Source organism: Esox lucius, chromosome 16 (genome assembly GCF_011004845.1).
Source record: "Esox lucius isolate fEsoLuc1 chromosome 16, fEsoLuc1.pri, whole genome shotgun sequence".
Classification (NCBI taxonomy): Eukaryota; Metazoa; Chordata; class Actinopteri; order Esociformes; family Esocidae; genus Esox; species Esox lucius.
In genome coordinates, this window is record NC_047584.1 from 17,669,674 (window position 1) to 17,692,426 (window position 22,753).

Here is a 22,753-nt window from a genome sequence, read left to right on the forward strand (position 1 = left end):
TAAATGTGTTATGTTTCATGAAGAAACCGTGTTCCTGTGTCTCTCCTTGGTAGCCTGAGCAGTCTAGTAAAATCTGGAGACACTGGCAACGGGGTGACGTTTCGCTCGGGTGACAACGTCACCATGGATCTGGGACCTCCACCCATCGGGGTGTCATTCATTGACAGGGCCAATCAGCTGGTAATCACTGGACTATGTTTGTATGGCAGTTGTGGGGTCACTGCCCCTTCAGACTGCGCTGTCAGTGTTTTTTTATTCTGTTAGGCCCGTGAGACTCGATTACCTCTGACCCTTTAGACATCTCGTTTTTTTCCACATGATTATTATGAAGACTAATCAGACTTATTAACAGGACAATTCAGACTAGTCAACACATTCCTAGCAAGGGGCGGTTTTGCTGTGTGGTTAATAAAGTCAGGAACAGATTGCTTGGCGTTGAGGTTCGTGCTCAACTTGAAATCCATGTTGTTAAAAGATCTCAACTCAGTCTGAATCACTTTTGATGGAAATGCTAATAAATGCCTTGTCGTTTACAGGATGAGAGCTTTGCGGAGTCAGGGAGGCAGCCAATCACATTTGAGAACCCTCTGTATGCTACGGTAGCAGCTGGGTTGCCTAGTGATCCTGCTGTCATCCACGCCTCACAGGTAACCAAGCCGGTACATAAACGATCCAGTCGGACTGACCCATTAAAACAAAACTAATTGTTCTGATTCCGAAAAGGTGACTGTCACTGTAGGCGGGGAGCAGATACAGAACAACTTTACGAACCCAGCGTACCATAAAGAACAGAGAGTGAGCACTGTAGACCGCTCCATAATCCAAGCCAAGCCTGTTCAGGTGAGCCTCTTGCACTATACTTGTACCATTAGTTAAAGGTATTAAACCCCAACTTAATAACAATGTTGCCCTGCATTCATAATTCCAGCAGTCAAGGTGGAGTTTTTTCAAAAGAAAATTGAAGCCGAGCACAACTTTTGAAAACCCCACCTATTCCGAGGTAAGCCCAACACTGCCACCTGATGGTGGCTTTATCTTCACCCTTCATTTTGCTCAGTGACTACAGTAATCTGCGGTTTTACAGCAGGGTGTCACACAGAACATAGGTTTATGTCTGCTGCTGACAGTTACTCTGAAGTGAATTGTCTTGGAATTGTGTTGGCTTTGTGGTAGTCATTCCAGTTTCAATTTTCAGATGCAAAATGAAAAAGCAGTAGGAAGCAATGAGAACAGTTCCTCCACTGAGCCATCTCCCTTCGGCCCTCCCATCAAACCCCTGAAGAGGGATCATCCCAGCACCTACTCACCGACGGAAGACACTTTCCGAGACACAGCAAACCTTGTCAAAGAGGACAGCGATGTATAACCCCCCCCCCACACACACACACACACACACACACACTTTGTCACAGACTGGAATCAAAGACACACTCCCCTTTGCACAGAATCTATTTTTATATGCAGCCTGTGTACAAAACTACGATTGTTTTGAGAAAAGAAAATTAGAAAAACATTTCTTTAGCATACAGAAAAGATGCCTTCTGATATTTCTTATGCCAATTCTTGTTTCATGATTTTTTTTATTGTGATGTACTATATGTATATCTTTGCACTGAAGCTGCTGATAGAAATGTTATAAATATGTTGTACATTTGTAAATTTGAAGAGTAAGATTTTTGTTGATAATATTCTCTGGCGGTTGGAAATAGATTATCTTAATGATAGAGCTTCATAAACAAAATAACACATAACATGTGAAGTAAATTGTGAGTTTATTGAGAATGCACAGCAGTAGATTTATCATGTTAGGACAATGATTTGAAAGGACAATGAACTATTTTTGCCACTGAACAAAACTGAAGATGTATGCATTTCATCTTATGTTTATATACCTCATTTCAGGGCTAAAAACTATAAAAATGTTGATCAACAGATACAAACTGATTCAATACTTGTGCTCTCACCTTAGTTATTCTAAACCTATAGATGTGGTAAAAAATATGAAAATGCACAATATCTTAAAGGAAGGTTTTCTAGGTATTACTTACAAGGTCAAATTTTTATTTTCCCAGACTACTTGCATTTTGAAATCAAAATGATCATGTTTTCCATGTTTTTAATGAATAACAATGGCCTCTTTTTAAAATTAATTTGGAACAATACTTGAATATGCACATGATTTTTAATGTGTGAAGATGTATCTTGCTGTATCGTTTTGGACATCTAAGTGGTTATCTTCCAACAGTAAAATATCTGGAGATAATGAATTTGGTCTGTCATTTTTAAAACATGGGTTGCAAAACCTATGCTCTTAGATTGTTTTTATATTATAATGAAAATGACAAATTAAGGCTGTACCATTCTAAATATTCCCAAATGGTTTTATAGATAGCAAAGTGGGATTTAAATTTATGCTGCTGAGTTGTAAAATGAATAAAATTTTGGTTTTGTAATACAATCTCAAAAGGCTTGTTTTCTTTCCTCAAAATGTATTGCAATTAACTAAATATAGGCTTAAGAAAGTTAAATAACTCATATACCTAGGAACTTTACACCCATTATTTCTAGGCACCACAGGAAAATTATACAGTGGGGAGAACACTGCCGATTTTGCAGGTTTAAGTCTGTAATTTTGATCATAGGTACTAACAGGTCTTTATGAAGCTCTATCATTAAGAACTGTGAGTGACGGAAGCTAAAACAAAAATCCAGAAAATCACATTGTATGATTTTGAAGTAATTAATTTGCATTTTATTGCATGACATAAGTATTTGATACATCAGAAAAGCAGAACTTAATATTTGATACAGAAACCTTTGTTTGCAATTACAGAGATCATATGTTTCCTGTAGTTCTTGACCAGGTTTGCACACACTGCAGCAGGGATTTTTGGCCCACTCCTCCATACAAACCTTCTCCAGATCCTTCAGGTTTCGGGGCTGTCGCTGGGCTTTCAGTTCCTTCCAAAGATTTTCTATTGGGTTCAGGTCTGGAGACTGGCTAGGCCACTCCAGGACCTTGAGATGCTTCTTACGGAGTCCTGGCTGTGTGTTTCGGGTCGTTGTCATACTGGAAGACCCAGCCACGACCCATCTTCAACTTCATCTTCTTACTGAGGGAAGGAGGTTGTTGGCCAAGATCTTGCGATACATGGCCCCATCCATCCTCCCCTCAATATGGTGCAGTAGTCCTGTCCCCTTTGCAGAAAAGCATCCCCAAAGAATGATGTTTCCACCTCCATGCTTCACGGTTGGGATGGTGTTCATGGGGTTGTACTCCTCCTTCTTCTTCCTCCAAACACAGCGAGTGGAGTTCAGACCAAAAAGCTCTATTTTTGTCTCATCAGACCACATGACCTTCTCCCATTCCTCCTCTGGATCATCCAGATGGTCATTGGCAAACTTCAGATGGGCCTTGACATGCGCTGGTTTGAGCAGGGGGACCTTGCGTGTGCTGCAGGATTTTAATTCATGACAGCGTTGTGTGTTACTATTGGTTTTCTTTGAGACTGTGGTCCCAGCTCTCTTCAGGTCATTGACCAGGTCCTGCTGTGTAGTTCTGGGCTGATCCCTCACCTTCCTCATGATCACTGATGCCCCACGAGGTGAGATCTTGCATGGAGCCCCAGACCAAGGGAGATTGACCGTCATCTTGAACTTCTTCCATTTTATAATAATTGTGCCAACAGTTGTTGCCTTCTCACCAAGCTGCTTGCCTATTGTCCTGTAGCCTATCCCAGCCTTGTGCAGGTCTACAATTTTATCCCTGATGTCCTTACACAGCTCTCTGGTCTTGGCCATTGTGGAGAAGTTGGAGTCTGTTTGATTGAGTGTGTGGACAAGTGTCTTTTATACAGGTAACAAATTCAAACAGGTGCAGTTAATACAGGTCATGAGTAGAGAACAGGAGGGCTTCTTAAAGAAAAACTAACAGGTCTGTGAGAGCCAGAATTCTTACTGGTTGGTAGGTGATCAAATACTTATGTCATGCAATAAAATGCAAATTAATTATTTAAAAATCATACAATGTGATTTTCTGGATTTTTGTTTTAGATTCTGTCTCTCACAGTTGAAGTGTACCTATGATAAAAATTACTGCATGCTTTGTAAGTAGGAAAACCTGCAAAATCGGCAGTGTATTAAATACTTGTTCTCCCCACTGTATATCAATCCTCATAAAATATATTCAGTACACTATTCACCGTATGTGTAATGAATATGTACCACTACCTGCTTTATTAGGAAAATATATAGGGTCAGTTAAAAGTTTGGACACACCTACTCATTCAACGTGTATTTCTTTATTTTTACCAATTTCCACATTGTCGAATAATATTGAAGACATCAAAACTATGAAATAACACATGAAATCATGTAGCAAACCAAAACATTATTAAACAGATTTCATTTTGTAGAATCTACAAAAAGTAGCCACCCTTTGCCTTGATGACAGCTTTGCACACTTTACATTTTCTCAACCAGCTTCATAAGGTAGTCACTTGGAATACATTTCAATTAACATGTGTGCGTTGTTAAGGATACATTAATTAGAGTAACCAGACTCAGAAATTGTCAATTATCTGCACTTCAGATTTGGGCCCAAATAAATGCTTCACAGAGTTCAAGTAACAGACACATCTCAACATCTACTGTTCAGGGGAGACAGTGTGAATCAGGCCTTTATGGTGACAATTGCTGCAAAGAAAACTACTGAATGAAACCAATAATAAGAGATTTGGTTGGGCCAGGAAACATAAGAAATGGACATTGGACCAGTGGAAATCAGTCTTTTGATCAGTACAAATTATAGATTTTTGCTTCTAACCAACAGTTGTAAAACAAATGATCTCCGCATGTGTGATTCCCACCATGAAGCATGGACGAACTGTGATGGTGTGGGGATGCTTTGCTGATGACACTCTCTGATTTATTTAGAATTCAAGGAACACACAACCAGCAAAGGTATCACAGCATTCTGCAGTGATATACCATCCTGTCTGGTTTGTGCTTAGTGGGAATATCATGTTTTTCAACAGGAAAATAACCCAAAACACACCACCCATCTGTGTAAGGGCTATTTGAAGAAAGAGAGTGTCATGGCGATGCATCAGATGAACTGGCCTCCATAATCTCCCCAACTTCAACCCAGATGGTTTGGGATAAGTTGGACCACAAAGTGAAGCAAAAGCATTCCAGGTGACTACCTCCTAAAGCTGGTGGAGAGAATGCCAAGAGTGTGCAAACCTGTCATCAAGGCAAAGCGTGGCTTCTTTGAAGAATATAAAATGTATTTTGGTTTGTTTAACACTTTATTGGTTACTACATGATTCTATATGTTATTTCATAATTTTGATGGCTTCACTATTATTCAATATTCCCAGAAACAAAACTGATACATGTAATTTTATCTAAAGTATCACATGTAGATGTTATTTCTAAATAAAAGGTTTGGTAGCTTATGGGCTTTCCACACCAATTTGGTTTGCATAAATCTTTTTGTAGTCTTTGGGGACAGGAAGTAGAACAGCCATGAAGAAGTCAACTATGAATGCAGGGAGGTAAGACATTGGGATCCACATGAGCTTGGCATCCCAACCAGGTGAGTAGCGCGTCCGTGGGTGTAGGGCTGTAAGCGCATGCTGCATACAGTTGCTCACCTTGGAGATGTCTGCACTGCACAGCAGACCCATTGTGAAATCCTGAACTTTAAGATCTGTAACAGGAAACAGCAATCATGAACATTCTAGATTATGTTCACACTTCATTTCTGCATGGACATAAGGCCCTCCTGCCTTCGGCAAATCAGATTATGCCTCGATTCTGCTACTCCCTGCTTACAGGCAGAGACTAAAACAGGAATTGCCTATAAACAGGGCCCATTCAGATTATGTCACTGCTCCAGCGTATCAGCCTGGGAAAGGTTTTGCAAAGCTGTGGGTGAAAACATTGAAGAATACCCGGACGCAGTGACTGATTACATAACAAAGCGCATTGACCAAGTTGGACCACGGATTCCTGTACATTCATCCCCTATTCAGAAACCGTGGGTAACCGACGAGGTCCGCGACATGCTCCAAGCACGTTCTGCAGCCTTTGACTCTGGTAACTCGGATGACTGCAGTACATCCAGGTGTGATCTTAAGAAGGAAATAAAAGCCGCTAAAAGCAATACATGGACAACGTGGAATCTCTCTAGTGAGTCCCTAACACCAGGAACATGTGAACAGATTAAGAACTATTACTGACCACTGAAAATCAGCAGTGTGGAGGAAAGGCTCTGCTTCTCTGCCAGAGGATCTGAACACTTTCCAGGCATGACATCTGCTCCCACTCACTTGGACTAAACACGGGAGCCTTTACACTTTGTCCCTTACGGTCACTCAACTAGCCACCTTACACTGACCTGGGATCGTTCTGGTTGGTGCTGTTATGAACATGGTCATTCTCCTGCATCTACTGCCCATGGAGCACCTCATTAATTAGCATGGTAATATTGCATCAGTCTACAATTGTTGGTAATATTATGTAGTCATTCTATTACATCTTTTGCACATCGGAAATTTCACCATTCATTATTTCAATTGATTGTTTCATAATGGATTATTGGACTAGAGAAAATAACTTACCATCTGTATACTACAACCTGCTTTACAATGCTTGCGGCTAGTTTTAAGTCAGGCACTTACCACTTCTTTATTTTATTACTTACAAAAAAAAGTATTATATTTTATATTATATTGTGTTACTTATGCCTGAACTGGAAACCAAGCAATTGCACTGTTGTTAATGTGTAATGACAAATCAACTTGAACTTGAGGTATGGTATGAATGCTTTGGTACATGACTCAATATACAACCAACATACAGTATGCAGCATTTGCTCACATTCATCAAAGAAGGTGGGTCCATATGAGTGCCTGACTTCCTCTGGGAGACGGTTCCACAGTCTCTCCAGGTCCGCTTCTATGATGTCCAGCCTGGTCACATTCGTCTTGAAGAAACCAGGCTCAATGATGCTTACTTTTACACCAAAATGATGCATATCCCGTCTGAACACAAGAGCATGCAGCTTAGGCGTGACCTAGCTAATACAATAAGATGCTTAAATCTATTAATAACTCTGTGGTGTAAATCGGCACATCACATTTCCAAGCATAATAAAGTGCTTGGAAATCAATCCCTAGTTCACTGATTTTAATGTAGTTTAAATGCCACGGTACCTGAGGCTGTCAGAGAAGGCCTCCACACCATACTTGGATATGCAGTAACCTCCTCCATTGAGGGCAATCCTACCCAGGATACTGGCAACATTGACCACCCTTCCTTGAGCCTTTTTTAGGAGTGGGAGGAACTTTAGAGTCACTTCTATCAGACCTATTAGATTGACGTCCAGGATCTTCACGAAATCTTCCAACTGCATCCATTCTGTTGGTCCCATAGGTGAGGCTCTCCCAGCATTGTTGATGAGCCCCCACAGACCTGGGACACAGAGGGGGCAATTGGCTTCTGACTCCAAAGAAGTGTGATACTGCCTGATTATTATATGTTGAAAAATGTGGGTAGAAAGAGATACCTGCAATGGCTATGTATCATAAATAAAATAACACACAGTTTTTAACACAGAAAATATTTCTGATCATGTCTTAGAGTGACCCCATTGATGGAATCCAGACAGCTGATTAGCTCAATTGAAATGAGAATAAAACATACATTACTTTGCTATCTGGACAGTCTCTTTTAATCTGTCCTAAACTCTTAGGATTAGGCTACTGCTGCCTTCCGAGCAGGTGTGAGAAAACTCTTGGAAATATTGGCTAAACCACATTTGAAGCGTTATCATACATGATAGGCAATTAACAATGTGGTTTAGTAAGCCGAACTTTTTTGTTAAGCTATACCGTTTTTGTTTACTTTTAAATTATTTACAAAGGAGTAAAACACTATATATTATGCTATGATGAGGTACGGCAGTTGAACTAACCGCATAATGCATTTACGTGTAATATTACTCAAAAATTATTGGGTAGGCTATATATCAGTAATATGTAAGTCTACAGAGAAATGTGTGTGCTAGGTATTAGCTGTATTTCCTCCAAGGCGGTAAGCGGTTTGAAAAGATGCATGGGTAAGATTCATGCGCTAGAAAGGCTCCATTCAGACAGCAAGACCATTTCCACTAAGTGGTCCTTTGACCAATAACCAAGTATTTTCACATTAACTATATATAAGAATTGGGCTTCCTATTTGAACGAAGCTTTAAATTATTTCAAAGTACTAAGCACCCTACCCAATTTGCATCTTTCACGATGCTCGACTCAGCCTTGCTGCCGTCCATACATACCTCGTTCCCCAACCTCCGTGCGCGTAAACTCCACCGCTCTCTCGATGCTCAAACTGTCAGTTACATTTAATAGAACCGTCTTTAGTCTGGGAGAAGCAGCAGCCTTCAAATCCAAGCCACCTTTCTCCGTGAAACAAGCAGCAATTACATGAACTCCCTTTCTGTCAAGTTGCCTTGCCACCAGATTGCCAAAGCCGCTATCACATCCTGTGATAAATATATGTTTCTTGTCCAAGTCTTCAACAATGAAAGAATCTCTAATAAACCAGGCGATGGCGATGGCTGTAACGGAAATAAGTACGCAAGATAGGGCCAAGTTTGACAGGATTGCCTAAAAAGACGCAAGAAAGAACAAATTAATTTCTTGCATAATCAAAGTAGTCCTAATGTTACAAAAACATCAATAGAACTATATTACCTGACAAAACTCTATTAGTATATTATCATCAGACACCATAGGGAACACCTGTAAGCAAACAAATTTAATTTATATTATCATAATTTTAATAACACCTAGTTTTTGGTTTTGCTTTTGAAATCACACTTACATCGGGGACAGCTTCCTCCATTGTAGGCCTATATTGTCATTTCTCCTTCATTTATATAGTTTGCGTGTTTGCCTGTATAAAAGATACAGCATTACGATTACGAATATGACTAACAGGATCTGATAAACCATATCGAATAAAACAAATGTTGCCGGACAGATCTGTGTCCGACAATATAATTATTCCGTAAATTTTCGCAGTTGCTTGTAGGCCTGTGTGCCCTTTAACTAAATAATCCGGGTCTATCTGGTTTAGGCCTACACACCTGAAGGATTATTGGGTTGTCATAATCGCATGCAGAAATCCATCTGATCATACGCACATGCTTTCGGAGCGGTGCACAGACCTTTCTTGAGGCGGGTGCTGAAACTGAGAAAATGGGCAGAGTTGTCGGACAACGCTTGCCCTTCGGGGTGCGCGACGCTGGTCACAGAGACCAACCTGTATAATGTCAACTGGAAAGTAACTGTATGGCAAAGGGGCATGTGCACTGCACAGGTTGAGCCTTACCTGTGCACGTGCTTGCATGCTTCAGTGTGTACGAAGCATTCACATGACAAACACGTCTAGCGGGTTAAAAAGAAGAAAGCAAGATAAGCATGTTTTGGGCATTTGTGGTTTTGAAGGAGACCTTTGCTAGTAAGAAAACAAGAATTAGGCCAAAAAAAATTACCTCTTTAACAATATTTGTTAGGGACTGCGTAATTATAAAATTGAATGATAAATAACGGGTGCACTATATAGGCAATTATCCGAAACGTTTTGGGTTTTGGATCGAAGGTATTTGGTTGATCATTCTGAAAATGGGATAGGTAGTATAATGGGACACTATATCTTTCTAATGGATATCACTGCATGTGCACAATAACCGAACCAATATGCGTGTCTGTTGGTCAGGAAATGTCACGGTTTTCATGTATGTTCGATAGTCGAGACGGAAATCATTTTACAGGCCGCGGTGTAATGAAAGCCGCCCGGCATGCTCAGTTACCTAAGGTTTTGATCTAAATACAGCTCGAAATATAGGTTACTGCAGAAGCTGAAGGTTATATTCTGATAACTTTCCCCAAATCCCGTAATTTTAACTACAATTGTTATGAATATATTACAACCCCATTGAAAAATCTACAGAAATGTGTTATTATAATTTAGACCTACCATGGCTTTTGGTATTATCCTTCTGTATATGGAAATGCAGGATATGGCGCTCCTCAGTCTTACTTATACATGTTTCAGAGTGGCTACAAAGTTAAGGAATTCACTGCGGATTTGGAGCAGTAATGTCAAAGGTCTGTTTTGCATAGAGGTGGCTCTGATAAACATTTCCTAGAGACTTGATTGGGTAATATTGACTACGGAGGTATTTGAGTCCACAAGTCAGAAACATTTTCGAGCAAGCTGTGACCTTTTGGGTAAGTCTCCGTGGGGTTTGAAGACCTGGATTATACAACACAATAGATTCTTCATGCTCAATCAAGTTGGTTGTTGAACATTGTAGTTACTGTATACACTATCCAAGGCCTAAAGGAGAATGTCACTTTTTTCACCAGAATGATGATAGATGGATCTTGATTTTCGGTGCGAGTTTGAATCCAGCCCTCAAATCGATTGGTGATTTTGGTTTCCATTGACCGTTGTTACGTAATTTTCTTCTCAACGAAAACACAATATACAGTAAACATTTTGATCTTTAATTAAAAAAGAGAATCGAGACCCAATCTGTGATTTAAGTGTTCCCTTAATTTGTTGGAGCAGTGTACTAACCCACATTAGCTGCAAGCTTTACAGAGATCTTATAACTGCTTCCCCTTTTATCTGATTTGCCAACAGGGGAAGGCCATGTGTTTATTTATCTTTTCAATTCATTGGTTAAAGATTAATGTAGAAGGAACCCAGTTCAGTAGAATACTCTGGAAACATTTGACTTACATTTACATTTTAATGATTTAGCAGACGGCCCTTTTTGGATCTACTTAACGATTATTGCATACATTAGCTAGTTGAAAAAAAACACAACTCAGTTGTAGTCAGCAGTCCCTCCTGAACTGGTATAAACTAAGTAAGCAGGGTGGAAATAATCTTGAATGCTGATTGGCTGAAAGCTGTGGTATACAGTATGAGGCGTGTATGACGGAATGACATCACATTACTTTTTACTGATCTAAGTTATAAATACATATATAAACACAGTGTAGTGTAACAAAGAACATGCAAAAAGGCTACAAAAAAATATCCAAAGACTTGGGCGTCAATCAGTCTACAGTCAGACAGATTCTGTACAAATGGAAAAGGTCTGTGAGTCCACCAAAGATCACACCAAGTGAAATGGTGAAGGAGGTGACAAAGAACAGAATCTGCTGGCAATTCAAAAGGGTTCCAAAAGGTTTTTGTTTATAACACAATTTCAGTATAGCAAATTCATTAACTCTACTGTTTAATGCCATTATACCTGATTTACTATATTTTGTTTGACTGTAACCGAGGCTGTTTCAGCAGATCACAGATCAGTAATTATATAGAGCAAAGAGTCACATTTACGATGATTCAAATAAAATGTTATAAAGGTTGAGCAGGGCATATCATTTTGTAATCACACCCTAAATTCACTAAGTGCTATTGCAAAATTAATCTTGCGGGTTGCATCTTGTAAGCTGTTGACAAATGAATGAAGTTCCCCATTCGCTGAATACAATTTTCATATGATAAATAAAGTACTTTTTTGTACTTCTGTTGGTGTAAATAAAAAAAAAAAAAAAAAAAAAAAAATGTTATGGAAAGTTTTTCCATAACATTAACAATAATTAATAGATGCCTTTGGCTTGGCTAAATCTTTGAGGAGCGTTTGGTTTGAAAACCAAGATGGCACTTAAGACAGTGACAACCATATGAATAGCAGGTCCCAGCCAGATGAATAGCAGGTCCCAGCCAGACGAATAACAGGTCCTAGGGGGGGACTGGAGAAGTGACATGCCCCATGCTATTCACAACATTTATCAGGTACGCATCCAACCAGCTCACAACATTCTTCTCCAATGTCACATTTGAAGAAAAGGCATTCAGGTTGAACTTGCCTGACTGCAACAGGCAACTCTCACACAGATCATGGTAATCTGAAGTGAACCTAATATACTGCTGCAGCATGCACAGGTTGATGTGATGCTGATATCAATCTCTGCTGATGCATTTGGAGTTCTTGTCAGTCTTTCACATAGGTCATGATAATCCTATGTGAACCTAATATACAGCTGCAGTATACAGTTTGATGTGTAAAAGAAGAAAAGATCTTACCCCTTTCTGGGTAGTCATGACCATATTGCTCTTTGTTATCCTCAGGCTGTTTGTCCCACAAAGTCTTCAAAATTTTATTTCAGATGTATATCAATCACACTTGTTTTGAAAAACCCTGGTTCAATACACAGGACTTCGACACCACAGGCTGCCATGTTCATTCTGACATTGAAAGCCAGCTTATTGAATCTGCTTGCTTGACGAGACAGGTATTGTGCTACCTGACCACAGCTCTACCGCTGTCAACAGTGCCATGCTGACTACCCAATGCCAATAGCAACTTGAATAAATCAAATAAAGGACCAGTCAGTTTGAAACATAAGTGCAGTGTAGTATTTTACAACCAAAGTAAATACAATGCATTTATCAAATAACATTTTTAAAGAACAGATGTCACTCATGGTCTTAATATAATGTTGGTAGCCTGTTACATAAAAAATTATACACTTGAGGGGGTGGTAAACAACTTCTTAAAAAATCTTTGTTGTGTTGATCAGGTCAGCTGTGGAAAAAAAAGTCATTTACCAGTTATTCTTCTCTGTATTGAAGCATATTTGACACAAAGCTTACTAAAAAAATATATACACATATTCTTACTGGATTATGGATTTAAAATAATCCCCATAAAACCTGTCTGCAAAATGTGGTATTGGTAGCTACTTCCGGCATTTCACCATTGATTTATCCCTTAATGAATTTTATAACTACTTTAAATGTTTGTGTTTCGTTAAGGCATACTTGACCACTGTGTAAATATTGTCAGGACAAGGGGATGTTTGTCAACTTAATTGCTTCAGTTAACTCTTCCAATAGCCAATATTGATCTAAGTCACCTTGTCCTGCAGGTATTTACACAGATATCAAAATGCTGTGGCGTACACCGATCAGCCATAACATTATGACCACTGACAGGTGAAGTGAATAACACTGGTAATCTGGGTTATCATGGCACCGGTCAGTGGGTGGACTATGTTAGGCAGCAAGTGAACAGTCTGCCCTCAAAGTTGATGTGTTTGAAGCAGGATAAATGGGCAAGCGTAAGAATCTGAGCAACTTTGACAAGGGCCAATGCCTGGGTCAGAGCATCTCCAAAACTGCAGCCCTTGTGGGGTGTTCCCGGTCTGAAGTGGTCACTACCTATCAAAAGTGATCCAAGGAAGGAAAAGCGGTCAACTGGCGACAGGGTCATGGGGGGCCAAGGCTCATTGATGCACGTGGGGAGCGAAGGTTGGCCCGAGTGGTCCGATCCAACAGACGAGCTACTATAGCTCAAATTGCTGAATAAGTTAATGCTGGTACTGATAAAAAGGTGTCACACCACAGAACTAATGTGAAGTGGATCTGAATCCCCTACAGAAAACCTGAATGGTGAAATTACCCAAAAAGCCTGCTATGTCCATTAAACCGCGGTAACAGATTGAAATTGTTCCCATAACACCCTGTAGCGAATTCTTAAAGGATTTTTGTTACCTAGCCTCAAAAAATACATCAGGAATGCAACTATATACATGTATTATCATCTTTAAAATATTGAGATAAGATAAACAATCTTAAACAATCTTTTGTTTGATTTTTCCATTCAAAGTAAATGAAGCTACATGATTGACTAGTTTTCATTGTAAATCTAAAAGACAAAAAAGGCAGCCACAATGATGTTTGGCCATTAGAAATGTGGTAAATTTGCATTTGTTGAGGAATCCATCCTAATAAGTGCAAACACTGTGTCAATTGGCAAGACATTATACGGATATAATATTACAGCTTACTAGGGCACAAACCTTTGTATGGTTATTTTGTGTTTCTGAAAATAAAGGTTAATCAGAGCATAATAACCTTTGTAGTCACATCCCAACAAATTCACTATGTGCTATGGCTACATCAACCAAATGTTGTAGGTTGAATTCTGTAGGCGGTTGACAAATTGAATACATTACAAATAGCTGTTTAGATTGAAAATGTGTGTTTATTTTTATTCATTGGCTGAATCACATTTTCCAATGATAAAAAATTGACTTTCCTTGCACTACCGTTAGTGTGAATGAAGAATTATTTCTAATTTCAGTAAATTAAATTAATTAACATTAATGGATAGATGCCTTCGGCTTGGCTAAATCTTTGAGGAGCATTTTGTCTGAAAACCAAGATGGCAGGTAAGACAGTGGCAACCATACAAACTTGGCATCCCAGCCAGGTGAATAGCGAGTCCTAGGGTGGACTGCCGAGATGGCATGCTCCATGCAGTTCACAACCTTCATCAGGTCCGCATCCAGCCACTTCACAACATTCTTCTCCAAAGTCACATTCGCTGGAAGAAAAGTATTGCATCCTGTCAACTAGCTGATTTTCATTAATACATTTTGTTGCCTGTTTCAGATCTATATAAAGAAATACCATTAAAAAGTCATGCAGCGCATCTTGCCTGACTTCCTTGATGTCAATCTCTGCTGATGCATTTGGAGTTTATTTCATTCTTTCACACAGGTCATGATAGCCCTATGTGAACCTAATATACTGCTGCAGTATACACATGTTGATGTGTAAAAGAAGAAAAGATCTTACCCCTCTCTGGGTAGTCATGACCATATTGCTCCTTGATATCATCTGGCTGTTTGTCCCACAAGTTCTTCAAATTTGACCTCAGGAGATGTATGTCAGTCACACTTGTTTTGAAAAACCCTGGTTCAATACACAGGACTTTGACACCAAATGCTGCCATGTTCATTCTGAAATTCAAAAACAAATGTGCCACAACAAACAGATAAATGCGTATTTGCAATACAGTATCACAGCTGGCGCCATACATTTTGTGAATATGGCTCGGAGTTGCCCATCACCATTCAATATGCAATATTACATTCAACTAACTGATATAAAATGAAAAGAACACATGGCTGGTGGAAACTTAACTGGGGAGGACGGGCTTACAGCAATGGCTGGAACCGAATTAATGGAATGGTGTCCCCTACATCAAACACGCGGTTTTGCAGCATTTAATACCAGCCCATTTACTTTAATCCAGACATTACTATGAGGTGTTCAAGCACAGCATCTCACCTTAGACTGTCGTTAAAAGCTTCCACTCCAAACTTAGAGACACAGTACGGACCCCCGAACGCACTTATCCTCCCAAACACACTGGCCACGTTCACCACCCTGCCTCTAGCCTTCTTAATGAGGGGCAGGACGCTCAACGTCACGCCAATGACCCCATTGAGATTCACATCCAGCATGGACTTGTAGTCTTCAATAGTCATCCATTCACAGGGACCAGATGGTACAGAGACTCCAGCATTGTTCACCACAGCCCATAGACCTAGAACAGTAAGAAAGCAGACCAATGAGTACAGAAATCACAGCTACGGCTTACATGCCACTTGTGGCACATGGGGGAAAGTCACTGCTGTTGAGCAGGGTGTGGTCAGAGTTGTCGGGTGAAATTAGGTATGTGGTTGTACATTCCATAGTAACACGACCAATGCCGACTCATGTTAGTACAATAAAAGAATATAGCTGGGGCAGCATCCGACCCCCAGTGTGGAAAAGTACTGAGAACACAGGCATTTTACTCATTCTAATGGGTCAAAATAAAAGTATTGGTCTGCCTACAAGCTAGAAAACCGAAAGCATCTACATCTTATTTTAACTTTGATTGTTTTCCATTAAAAAAATAATAGTCCCTTAAATACTTCATGCGTCATCATCAAAAAGTGACGAGTTGTGCCAAAGCACATGTTTCTGGGACTCCCGAACACTGCTGGTATGCCATAGTCAGGATAAGAACCCAATTTACAAGGACAAAAACTGCTGTGCCATTCAGGAGCACTGCATGTACCTGAGATATTATTATGTGAGCACGGTTATTAGCTTCTTTAGTTCACATTCTCTGTACTCCAAGTAGTGCATTCTTAGAAAAGGACTCCCCCTCAAGTGCAGTTTGTCATCCTATTACTATGCAATCTATTTATTATACTTCTATGTACTCCTAACATTTGGTCCTCTCTCTTTGGCAAAATTCCTGGCTGCCTTCTGGGGCTATACAATTGTTTTTTAAAGCCCCAGAAGGCAGCCTAGATATTTGGATAATTACTTAATAGAATTACCAAATACTTATCCTATTTTGAAATTTTGGATGCAGTTTGTATAAAAAGGTGTAACATTTGTCTAAAGTGGTGAGGAATCTGAGCATTAACAATTACAATATGTACGTTTCATTGGAAGTGAATGTGCCTAGATAATGAGAACAACAGAAACATCTCTGTTTAGATTATCTCTCTGTAGGTTGTGCTCTACGAACCCCAGGAATGTTCACATTGACCATTTGGCATGGGGGGTTACTGTCTTGGAAACCTGATCTTTGCTAGTTAGACACACCCTTCAAAGTATATATCAGCGTGAAACTAACATTACAGTGAGCAGATAATGGAACGTTCACCGAATGACATCTGTGCTGCAATTTTCCAATAAACTTGAGCGAACTTCTCCCTCGATTTGATACAGGTTCTACATTATTTGACCACTATACGTAACCGCAGATTTCTAACAGTGGCATGCAAAGACACTCACCCTTCTCCCCAACCAAGGATTTGATGAATGCTGTCGCTTTGTTGACACTGTCAGTGCTGACGACATCCAGGTGGACTGTGTTCAGTCGTTCAGAAGAGACCTTCTTTAGTTCTTCCTCACCCCTCTCAGTGTAGCAGGCTGCAATCACACGGAAGCCCAGCTTGTCCAGATGTTTAGCCAGAAGTTTCCCAAACCCAGAGTCACAGCCAGTTATGTAGACATATTTCTCTCTTATATTCGGTACTCTTGCGAGTTCCCTATACCAGCGGAAGAGAAACCATAAAGCCACCAGTCCAAGGATAATCAGGAACATTTCTGAGACAGAAAAGGGTTAATTTAGATTATCCTTCCTCATATTACAAATAATCCTGTTCTATTTGCAAAGATATGCAAATGTATGGTTCATCTGCAGCATATTTTATTTACTGACAGGATCAGCTAACTTTAGATTAGATTCAACTTTATTGTCATTGAACAAGTACAAGCACAGTACAACAAAATTCAGTTAGCATCTAACCAAAAGTGCAAATATAAAAGTGCAAGAAATGTAGAAGTGAAACAGTTAAGAACAATGTATGTTATTCATGTATGTATATGTGCAATGAGTTCAAATACAACTGAAAGAATGTATTTACTAATTGCATTTTGACAAAAACTGTTTTACCAGGACCAAGAAGGTATGTAAGTTAATTCAAATAAAATGCCTTGCTTCTTACCAAACAGTGGCTGTAGAACGCACAGCCTACTCTTTTTAGATATGGCTACTATTGTGAAAACAGCACACAACATTTAACGCTGTTTGCCTGCCTTAATATGTTTACAAGATAGGGATCTGTCTACCGATCTACTGTATATTGTACATTGGCAGAACGGTTTTTAAAATCGGCCTTTAAACAGATTTCAACTATTTTATCTAAACATTTAGTATATTGGTTGGGGGAACACAACAAAATAAAAATAAAAACTCAGACAGGCATGGCTGACAGGCTTGCCGCACAGAATGCCCACCACAAAAATGACAACAAAAATGTATCAGAGGACCAGAAATCCCCAGTTCGATCCAAAGCTAGGCACATCCATGTAATGACGTCCAGGGGGAGCCTCTGTCAAAGAGACGTGCCAGCTCAGGGCCATTACCCTCCTGTCTCACTCTCAGAACCGACTGCTGGGTAGGGACTGGTGTGGACTGTCCAGTTAACGGGAGCGCACATTGTGTATTCTGGAGAGTAACGGCTACTCAGTGGCCAGAGGCATACATCATGTTCCCAGCCATGCAAATGCCAAAAATGGGTGTCGACTTGGCCCCCAGGTCTTGCTCTCGGGCCGTCAGTGCAGGATTCTACTTTAGAGCCTGGACAGCAAGTCTTGCCTGACCGGCAGACGCCAAAGACATAGGACTTGCACTAACTGAAACAGCCTAGAACAGCAGATGCGTGTTCTAAGCCGATGGGATCGTGAGACAGGACTACACCTAGCATAGAAAGGCCCAGAGCCCGGTCTCCAGACAGCAACAGGCTACAAAACACTAGTAGTGACAAACTACAAACAACAACGCCCAAGGGAATGTGACCCAATATGGAAAGTAAAGTTGCTGAGTGTGGTCTTCACAGATATTTTTGCCTCATGCATGTTCCCTATACTGGACAGGGAACTACACTAGACAGTGACTTACTCACTCAGTAGTGGTTAGAGAAGCAGACTGCCAGACGCAGACTGTTGCATTGTTAAATATAAGTTGTTGATATACGGATATCAAATCAGCAATGAAGCCAAATGCCAAGGTATTTGTAGGTGTCACACTCAGTCCCATTCAAGGCAAAGGGAGTCAGGTAGGTTGAGGTATTTTTGGGAGGTCAAAATAAGTAAGTTGGATATTATTGAAGTAGGGTGTACAGCACATTATTCAGTAAGGTTCCAGTTAGGGCGGAGCAATATGGCCAAAAACATACATCACAAATGTTTTTCATCGATACAATATTAATGATTTATATTATATAAAAAATTTTTAAAACAACCTTTTGTTTTTTTATATATTGTTTAAGATTCAAGTTGAATGCAAGCGATCAATTTGTTTTGTTAAACTTTAAATTAGTATTCTCTATAACTTCGGAATCAGAATAGTGCAAATAAAATACCACTGGTGTGCAGCATTATAACTACATCCCAAATGAATAACCCTTTCTTACTCTGAATAAATTATAAGCAAAATATGCAATATAAACAATTACTTAATTTTTTCAAAAACTTGATAATGATATTTATCTAATTATCACCCAGCCCTAGTGCAAGCTGAGAAAGGATAGTGTAACTGACATAAAGGCTGCATAACCATTTAATTTAGGAGGTTATTTTATCTCATGTGTGTCAGATGTCATGCATGTGTCATATAATTGGGCATGCATTTTCACTATTTTGTGTGTAATTGTGTAAACTAAAAAAATAATGATGCAGCTTTTGAAGGCTGCATCATTGCATTTCTGGAAGTGGCCACTGGAGGGTCTAATTAACAATCATTTTGACTCCCTCAACATTGGGACACTTGCGGAAACGACAGGGTCATGAAAAACTAATTAAGGGGTGAAGGCAAGGGGATCATTTGGGATTAAGTCTAGAGGAATATGGGCTCCACAATATGTACTGAAGGACATGTTTTTGAAAAACTTCCTTGAATCTACTTTGAGTTAAAATGGCTTGTTTTGAGCGTGATGAGGTGTGGCTTGAAACAAAGAACATGTCTAAAATAAAGTGGCCATGCTGACAGCATTTCAGAACCCACGTCACAACTACATGATTTAACACCTCGTTCAAAACATTAATTACGTCCAAATAAACAGTCCAGAACTTAGCCTACCATAACGAATCGAACGCAACTCTGATCAATCAGGCTATACCGTGTTGAACCCTACAGATGAATTAGTAATAACTGGTATGCGCCCACAATCTGTTCAGAAACGCCCATATCAGATACAATGTATATTCTTTTTAAGACTAACCGTCTAACCTAACGCAAAACTAATCATAAGACCAATTAGCTAATGTTCTAGTTACACATTTTCTCGGGTGCCAATTTGTTTCTTTTAGTGACTAATATCAATGACAACTTCAGATTCCTATTTCTCAACTAAAGAAACACTAAAAGCGGAAAAGCAAAAGCTTAAAATAGCAATTGCTTCTCCAAGACAGTTGGCAGTTGCTACTTTAAGAAAAGGGACACTCGTCCATGATGCCGCAACTCACCTGTTGTACAGATGTGTAACTTTTCAGTAAATATTGAATTGTCCGATTGTAAAAAGGGTACTTACCACAGCAACAGAAATGTAGTTCCCTAAAAGCGTTCTTCGAGTTACTGAATCACTAAACTGTGACTTTAGTGCGATTGGCCAATAGTTTTTTCGTTATCTTCCGGTGTGAAATAGGCTAATTTGACCGACCGTCGATATACTCCATCTACTGGACATGAAAACATTTCGTAACTATATTTACATATTATGTTTTGAAACCACTTGATAATTTCAAAGGCTTATGCATCAAATATATACTGAATTAAGCAGTTTAAATAATTACCTAGTCAACAACATTTCTACTCTAGGCCGTCATATGGGGTGAATAGTGCATTATTCATTATATCGGCAGTATTTAAATGCACATAATATGAATTCAGCAAACGCCCTATTCCAGAGCGAATTACAATTACTGATTCATTTTAAGATAGCCAATTGACACAAGACACGTCATATGAATTACATTTTTTATTTGAGTAGCCTACATTAACTTGTTAGCTAAGCCTACGTTAGTGCTGTAATAGTAAAGACAAGTGATTTGTTTAAAACGTTATCTCGTTTTATCTAGATACTTTGTGCCTAAGAACAGCTCTGAACCAACCCCTCATGACTTATTGCTCACCTACAGTGGATATAAAAAGTCTACACACATTTTCCCCACTCGAAGATTTCAGGTGGTTTTTCAATTGAATTGTTCACATTATAGGTCACATTAAAGGTGTTCTCACATGATTTATCTGTGTCTCATTCATTTACATCAGAAAAACCTGGAATTTTAACAGGGGTGTGTAGACTTTTTATATCCACTGTATATCATGTCTATCAGACACATGGCATTCAAAATTGGTTTATAATACAGAATACACAATCATATTAATTATTACACCAAAGATGTATACAACCCTGTTTCCATAAACATTGGGATGCTGTGTAAAATGCTAATCAATACAGAATGCAATAATGTGCAAATAATTTTAATTGAAATAGTACAAAGACAACATATCAAACAGAAATGTTATTCTTTTGGGACAGGGGCATGTTTCCCACTGTGTTGCATCTCCCCTTCTTTTAACAATACTCTGTAAGCGATTGGGAACGGAGGAGACCAATTGCTGTAGTTTTGAACATATTTTTTTCCATTCTTGGTTTATATATAATTTCAGCGTCTCAACAGTTCGGGGTCTCCTTTGTAGTATTTTTCATTTCATCATGCGCCAAATGTTTTCAATGAGTGACAGGTCTGGACTGCAGGCAGGCTAGTTTAGCACCCGGATTCTTTTACTATATGGAGCCATGCTGTTATAATTCATGCAGAATATGGTTTGTCATTGTCTTTTTGAAATAAGCAAAGCCTACCCTTAAAAATATGTTATCTAGATGGTGGCATATGTTGCAACAAAACCTGTGTATTTTGTTCAGCATTAATGGTGCCTTCACATATGTCCAAGTCACTCATGCCATGTGCACTAATGCACCCCCATACCATCATGGATGCTGGGTTTTGAACTGTGCGCTGATAACAAGCCACATGTTCCCTCTCGTTTTTAGTCGGGAGGACATGGCGTCCATGAGTGCCAAAACTAGTTTACAATTTTGATTAGTCAGACCACAGAGCAGTTTTCCATCCTAAATGTGCTCGGGCCCAGAGAAGGTGGCGGTGGTTCTGGATCTTGTTTATATATGGTTTCTTCTTTGCATGGTAGAGTATTAACTTGCATTTGTGAATGCAGCGATGTAATGTTCACAGACAATGGTTTTCTGAAGTATTCCTGAGCCCATGCAGTGATGTTCACTACAGAATCGTAGAGAACATCACTGCAGTGCCATCTGAGGGCCCGAAGATCACAGCCATCCAGTATTGGTTTTCAGCCTTGTTCCTTGAATACAGAGATTTTTCCAGATTCTCTGAACCAGCCAATGATATTATTTACTGTAGATGATGAGATCCCAAACTCTTTGCAATTTTACGTTGAGAAACGTTATTCTTAAATTGTTGCACTATTTGCCCACAGTCTTGCATAGACTGGTGAACCCCTCCCCATCCTCACTTCTGACATCCACTCTGGAATGATCTTTTATTACCAATCATGTTACTGACCTGTTACCAATTGACCTAATTAGTTGTGTGATATTCCACCAGGTTTAGTTTTTAGCATTACACATCTTTTCCATTCTTTTGTTGTCTCTGTCCCAACCTTTTTGAAAGGTTTTGCTGGCATCAAATTCAATGTGGGTAAATATCTTTCAAGAAACAATAAAATGTCTCACATTTAACACTTGATATCTTGTCTTTGCACAACCAAAAAAGTTTGGACGTTGATAAATGTTTAAATAAAATGTAATGCAATGATGTGCAAATCATTAAAACCTTATATTCAATAGAAAATAGGACAAAGTATATCAAGAAAGAATGCGAATACACTTGGTGTATGTTGAATATATAGGGTTTAAATGATTGGCAGACCATTGGTGTATGTTGAATATATAGGGTTTAAATGATTGGCAGACCATTGGTGTATGTTGAATATATAGGGTTTAAATGATTGGCAGACCATTGGTGTATGTTGAATATATAGGGTTTAAATGATTGACAGACCATTGGTGTATGTTGAATATATAGGGTTTAAATGATTGGCAGACCATTGCATTCTGTATTTACATTTTATGAAGCAACCTAACCTTTTTGGAAACAGGGTTGTAATAGGAAACACAGTGATCCAGGGCAAAAAGGT

General features: G+C 39.2%; 3 protein-coding genes across 8 annotated transcripts in view; 1 reads left to right on the forward strand and 2 right to left on the reverse strand.

Moving 5' to 3' along the window:
- The window catches only part of lrp2a (low density lipoprotein receptor-related protein 2a), a 49,647-nt gene extending 47,380 nt beyond the window's left edge, over positions 1-2,267 (forward strand). For all 4 annotated transcript variants that reach the window (XM_020055047.3, XM_020055049.3, XM_020055051.3 and 1 more), the window contains 5 exons: positions 54-180; positions 537-647; positions 724-840; positions 929-1,000; positions 1,196-2,267. In XM_020055047.3, the coding sequence (XP_019910606.3) occupies positions 54-180; positions 537-647; positions 724-840; positions 929-1,000; positions 1,196-1,366 (598 nt within the window). In that variant the 3' untranslated portion in view covers positions 1,367-2,267. The remainder of the gene's footprint in view (positions 1-53; positions 181-536; positions 648-723; positions 841-928; positions 1,001-1,195) is intronic.
- Positions 2,268-4,084: 1,817 nt separating this feature from the next.
- rdh1 (retinol dehydrogenase 1) lies at positions 4,085-10,127 on the reverse strand. 3 transcript variants are annotated; one of them, XM_010890910.5, is made up of 9 exons: positions 10,048-10,114; positions 9,400-9,455; positions 9,155-9,258; positions 8,890-8,961; positions 8,760-8,807; positions 8,342-8,672; positions 7,221-7,479; positions 6,886-7,049; positions 4,085-5,713 (listed from the first exon to the last, which is right to left on the reverse strand). In XM_010890910.5, exons 4-9 carry the CDS (start codon positions 8,908-8,910, stop codon positions 5,457-5,459), a joined length of 1,080 nt encoding a protein of 359 aa, XP_010889212.1. In that variant the 5' UTR covers positions 8,911-8,961; positions 9,155-9,258; positions 9,400-9,455; positions 10,048-10,114; the 3' UTR covers positions 4,085-5,456. The 3 variants fall into 3 exon arrangements, with proteins under 3 accessions (XP_010889212.1, XP_010889214.1, XP_010889213.1); XM_010890912.5 differs by lacking the exons at positions 9,155-9,258; positions 9,400-9,455 and having other exon boundaries at positions 10,048-10,127; XM_010890911.5 differs by lacking the exons at positions 9,400-9,455; positions 10,048-10,114 and having other exon boundaries at positions 9,155-9,311.
- Positions 10,128-14,124: 3,997 nt separating this feature from the next.
- dhrs9 (dehydrogenase/reductase (SDR family) member 9) lies at positions 14,125-20,093 on the reverse strand. Its single transcript, NM_001303639.1, has 5 exons — positions 20,043-20,093; positions 16,741-17,055; positions 15,232-15,490; positions 14,737-14,900; positions 14,125-14,482 (listed from the first exon to the last, which is right to left on the reverse strand). The coding sequence occupies exons 2-5, from the start codon at positions 17,051-17,053 to the stop codon at positions 14,259-14,261; spliced, it is 960 nt and encodes a 319-aa protein (NP_001290568.1). The 5' UTR covers positions 17,054-17,055; positions 20,043-20,093; the 3' UTR covers positions 14,125-14,258.
- Between the last annotated feature and the right edge of the window lie 2,660 nt (positions 20,094-22,753).

What these genes read in the sequence shown, in the direction of transcription:
- rdh1 (XM_010890912.5), bottom strand. Translation starts at nt 8,910, where the DNA reads ATGGAGGAAGCTGTCCCCGAT. An exon ending in TGGAGGAAGCTGTCCCCGAT is followed by an intron (nt 8,808 to 8,889) that starts GTAAGTGTGATT and finishes GTTTGCTTACAG; the next exon opens with GTGTTCCCTATGGTGTCTGA. An exon ending in ACCCACCTTCTTTGATGAAT is followed by an intron (nt 5,714 to 6,885) that starts GTGAGCAAATGC and finishes TTCCTGTTACAG; the next exon opens with ATCTTAAAGTTCAGGATTTC.
- dhrs9 (NM_001303639.1), bottom strand. Translation starts at nt 17,053, where the DNA reads ATGTTCCTGATTATCCTTGGACTGGTGGCTTTATGGTTTCTCTTCCGC. An exon ending in GCTTTTAACGACAGTCTAAG is followed by an intron (nt 14,901 to 15,231) that starts GTGAGATGCTGT and finishes TTTGAATTTCAG; the next exon opens with AATGAACATGGCAGCATTTG. An exon ending in TCATGACTACCCAGAGAGGG is followed by an intron (nt 14,483 to 14,736) that starts GTAAGATCTTTT and finishes CTTTTCTTCCAG; the next exon opens with CGAATGTGACTTTGGAGAAG.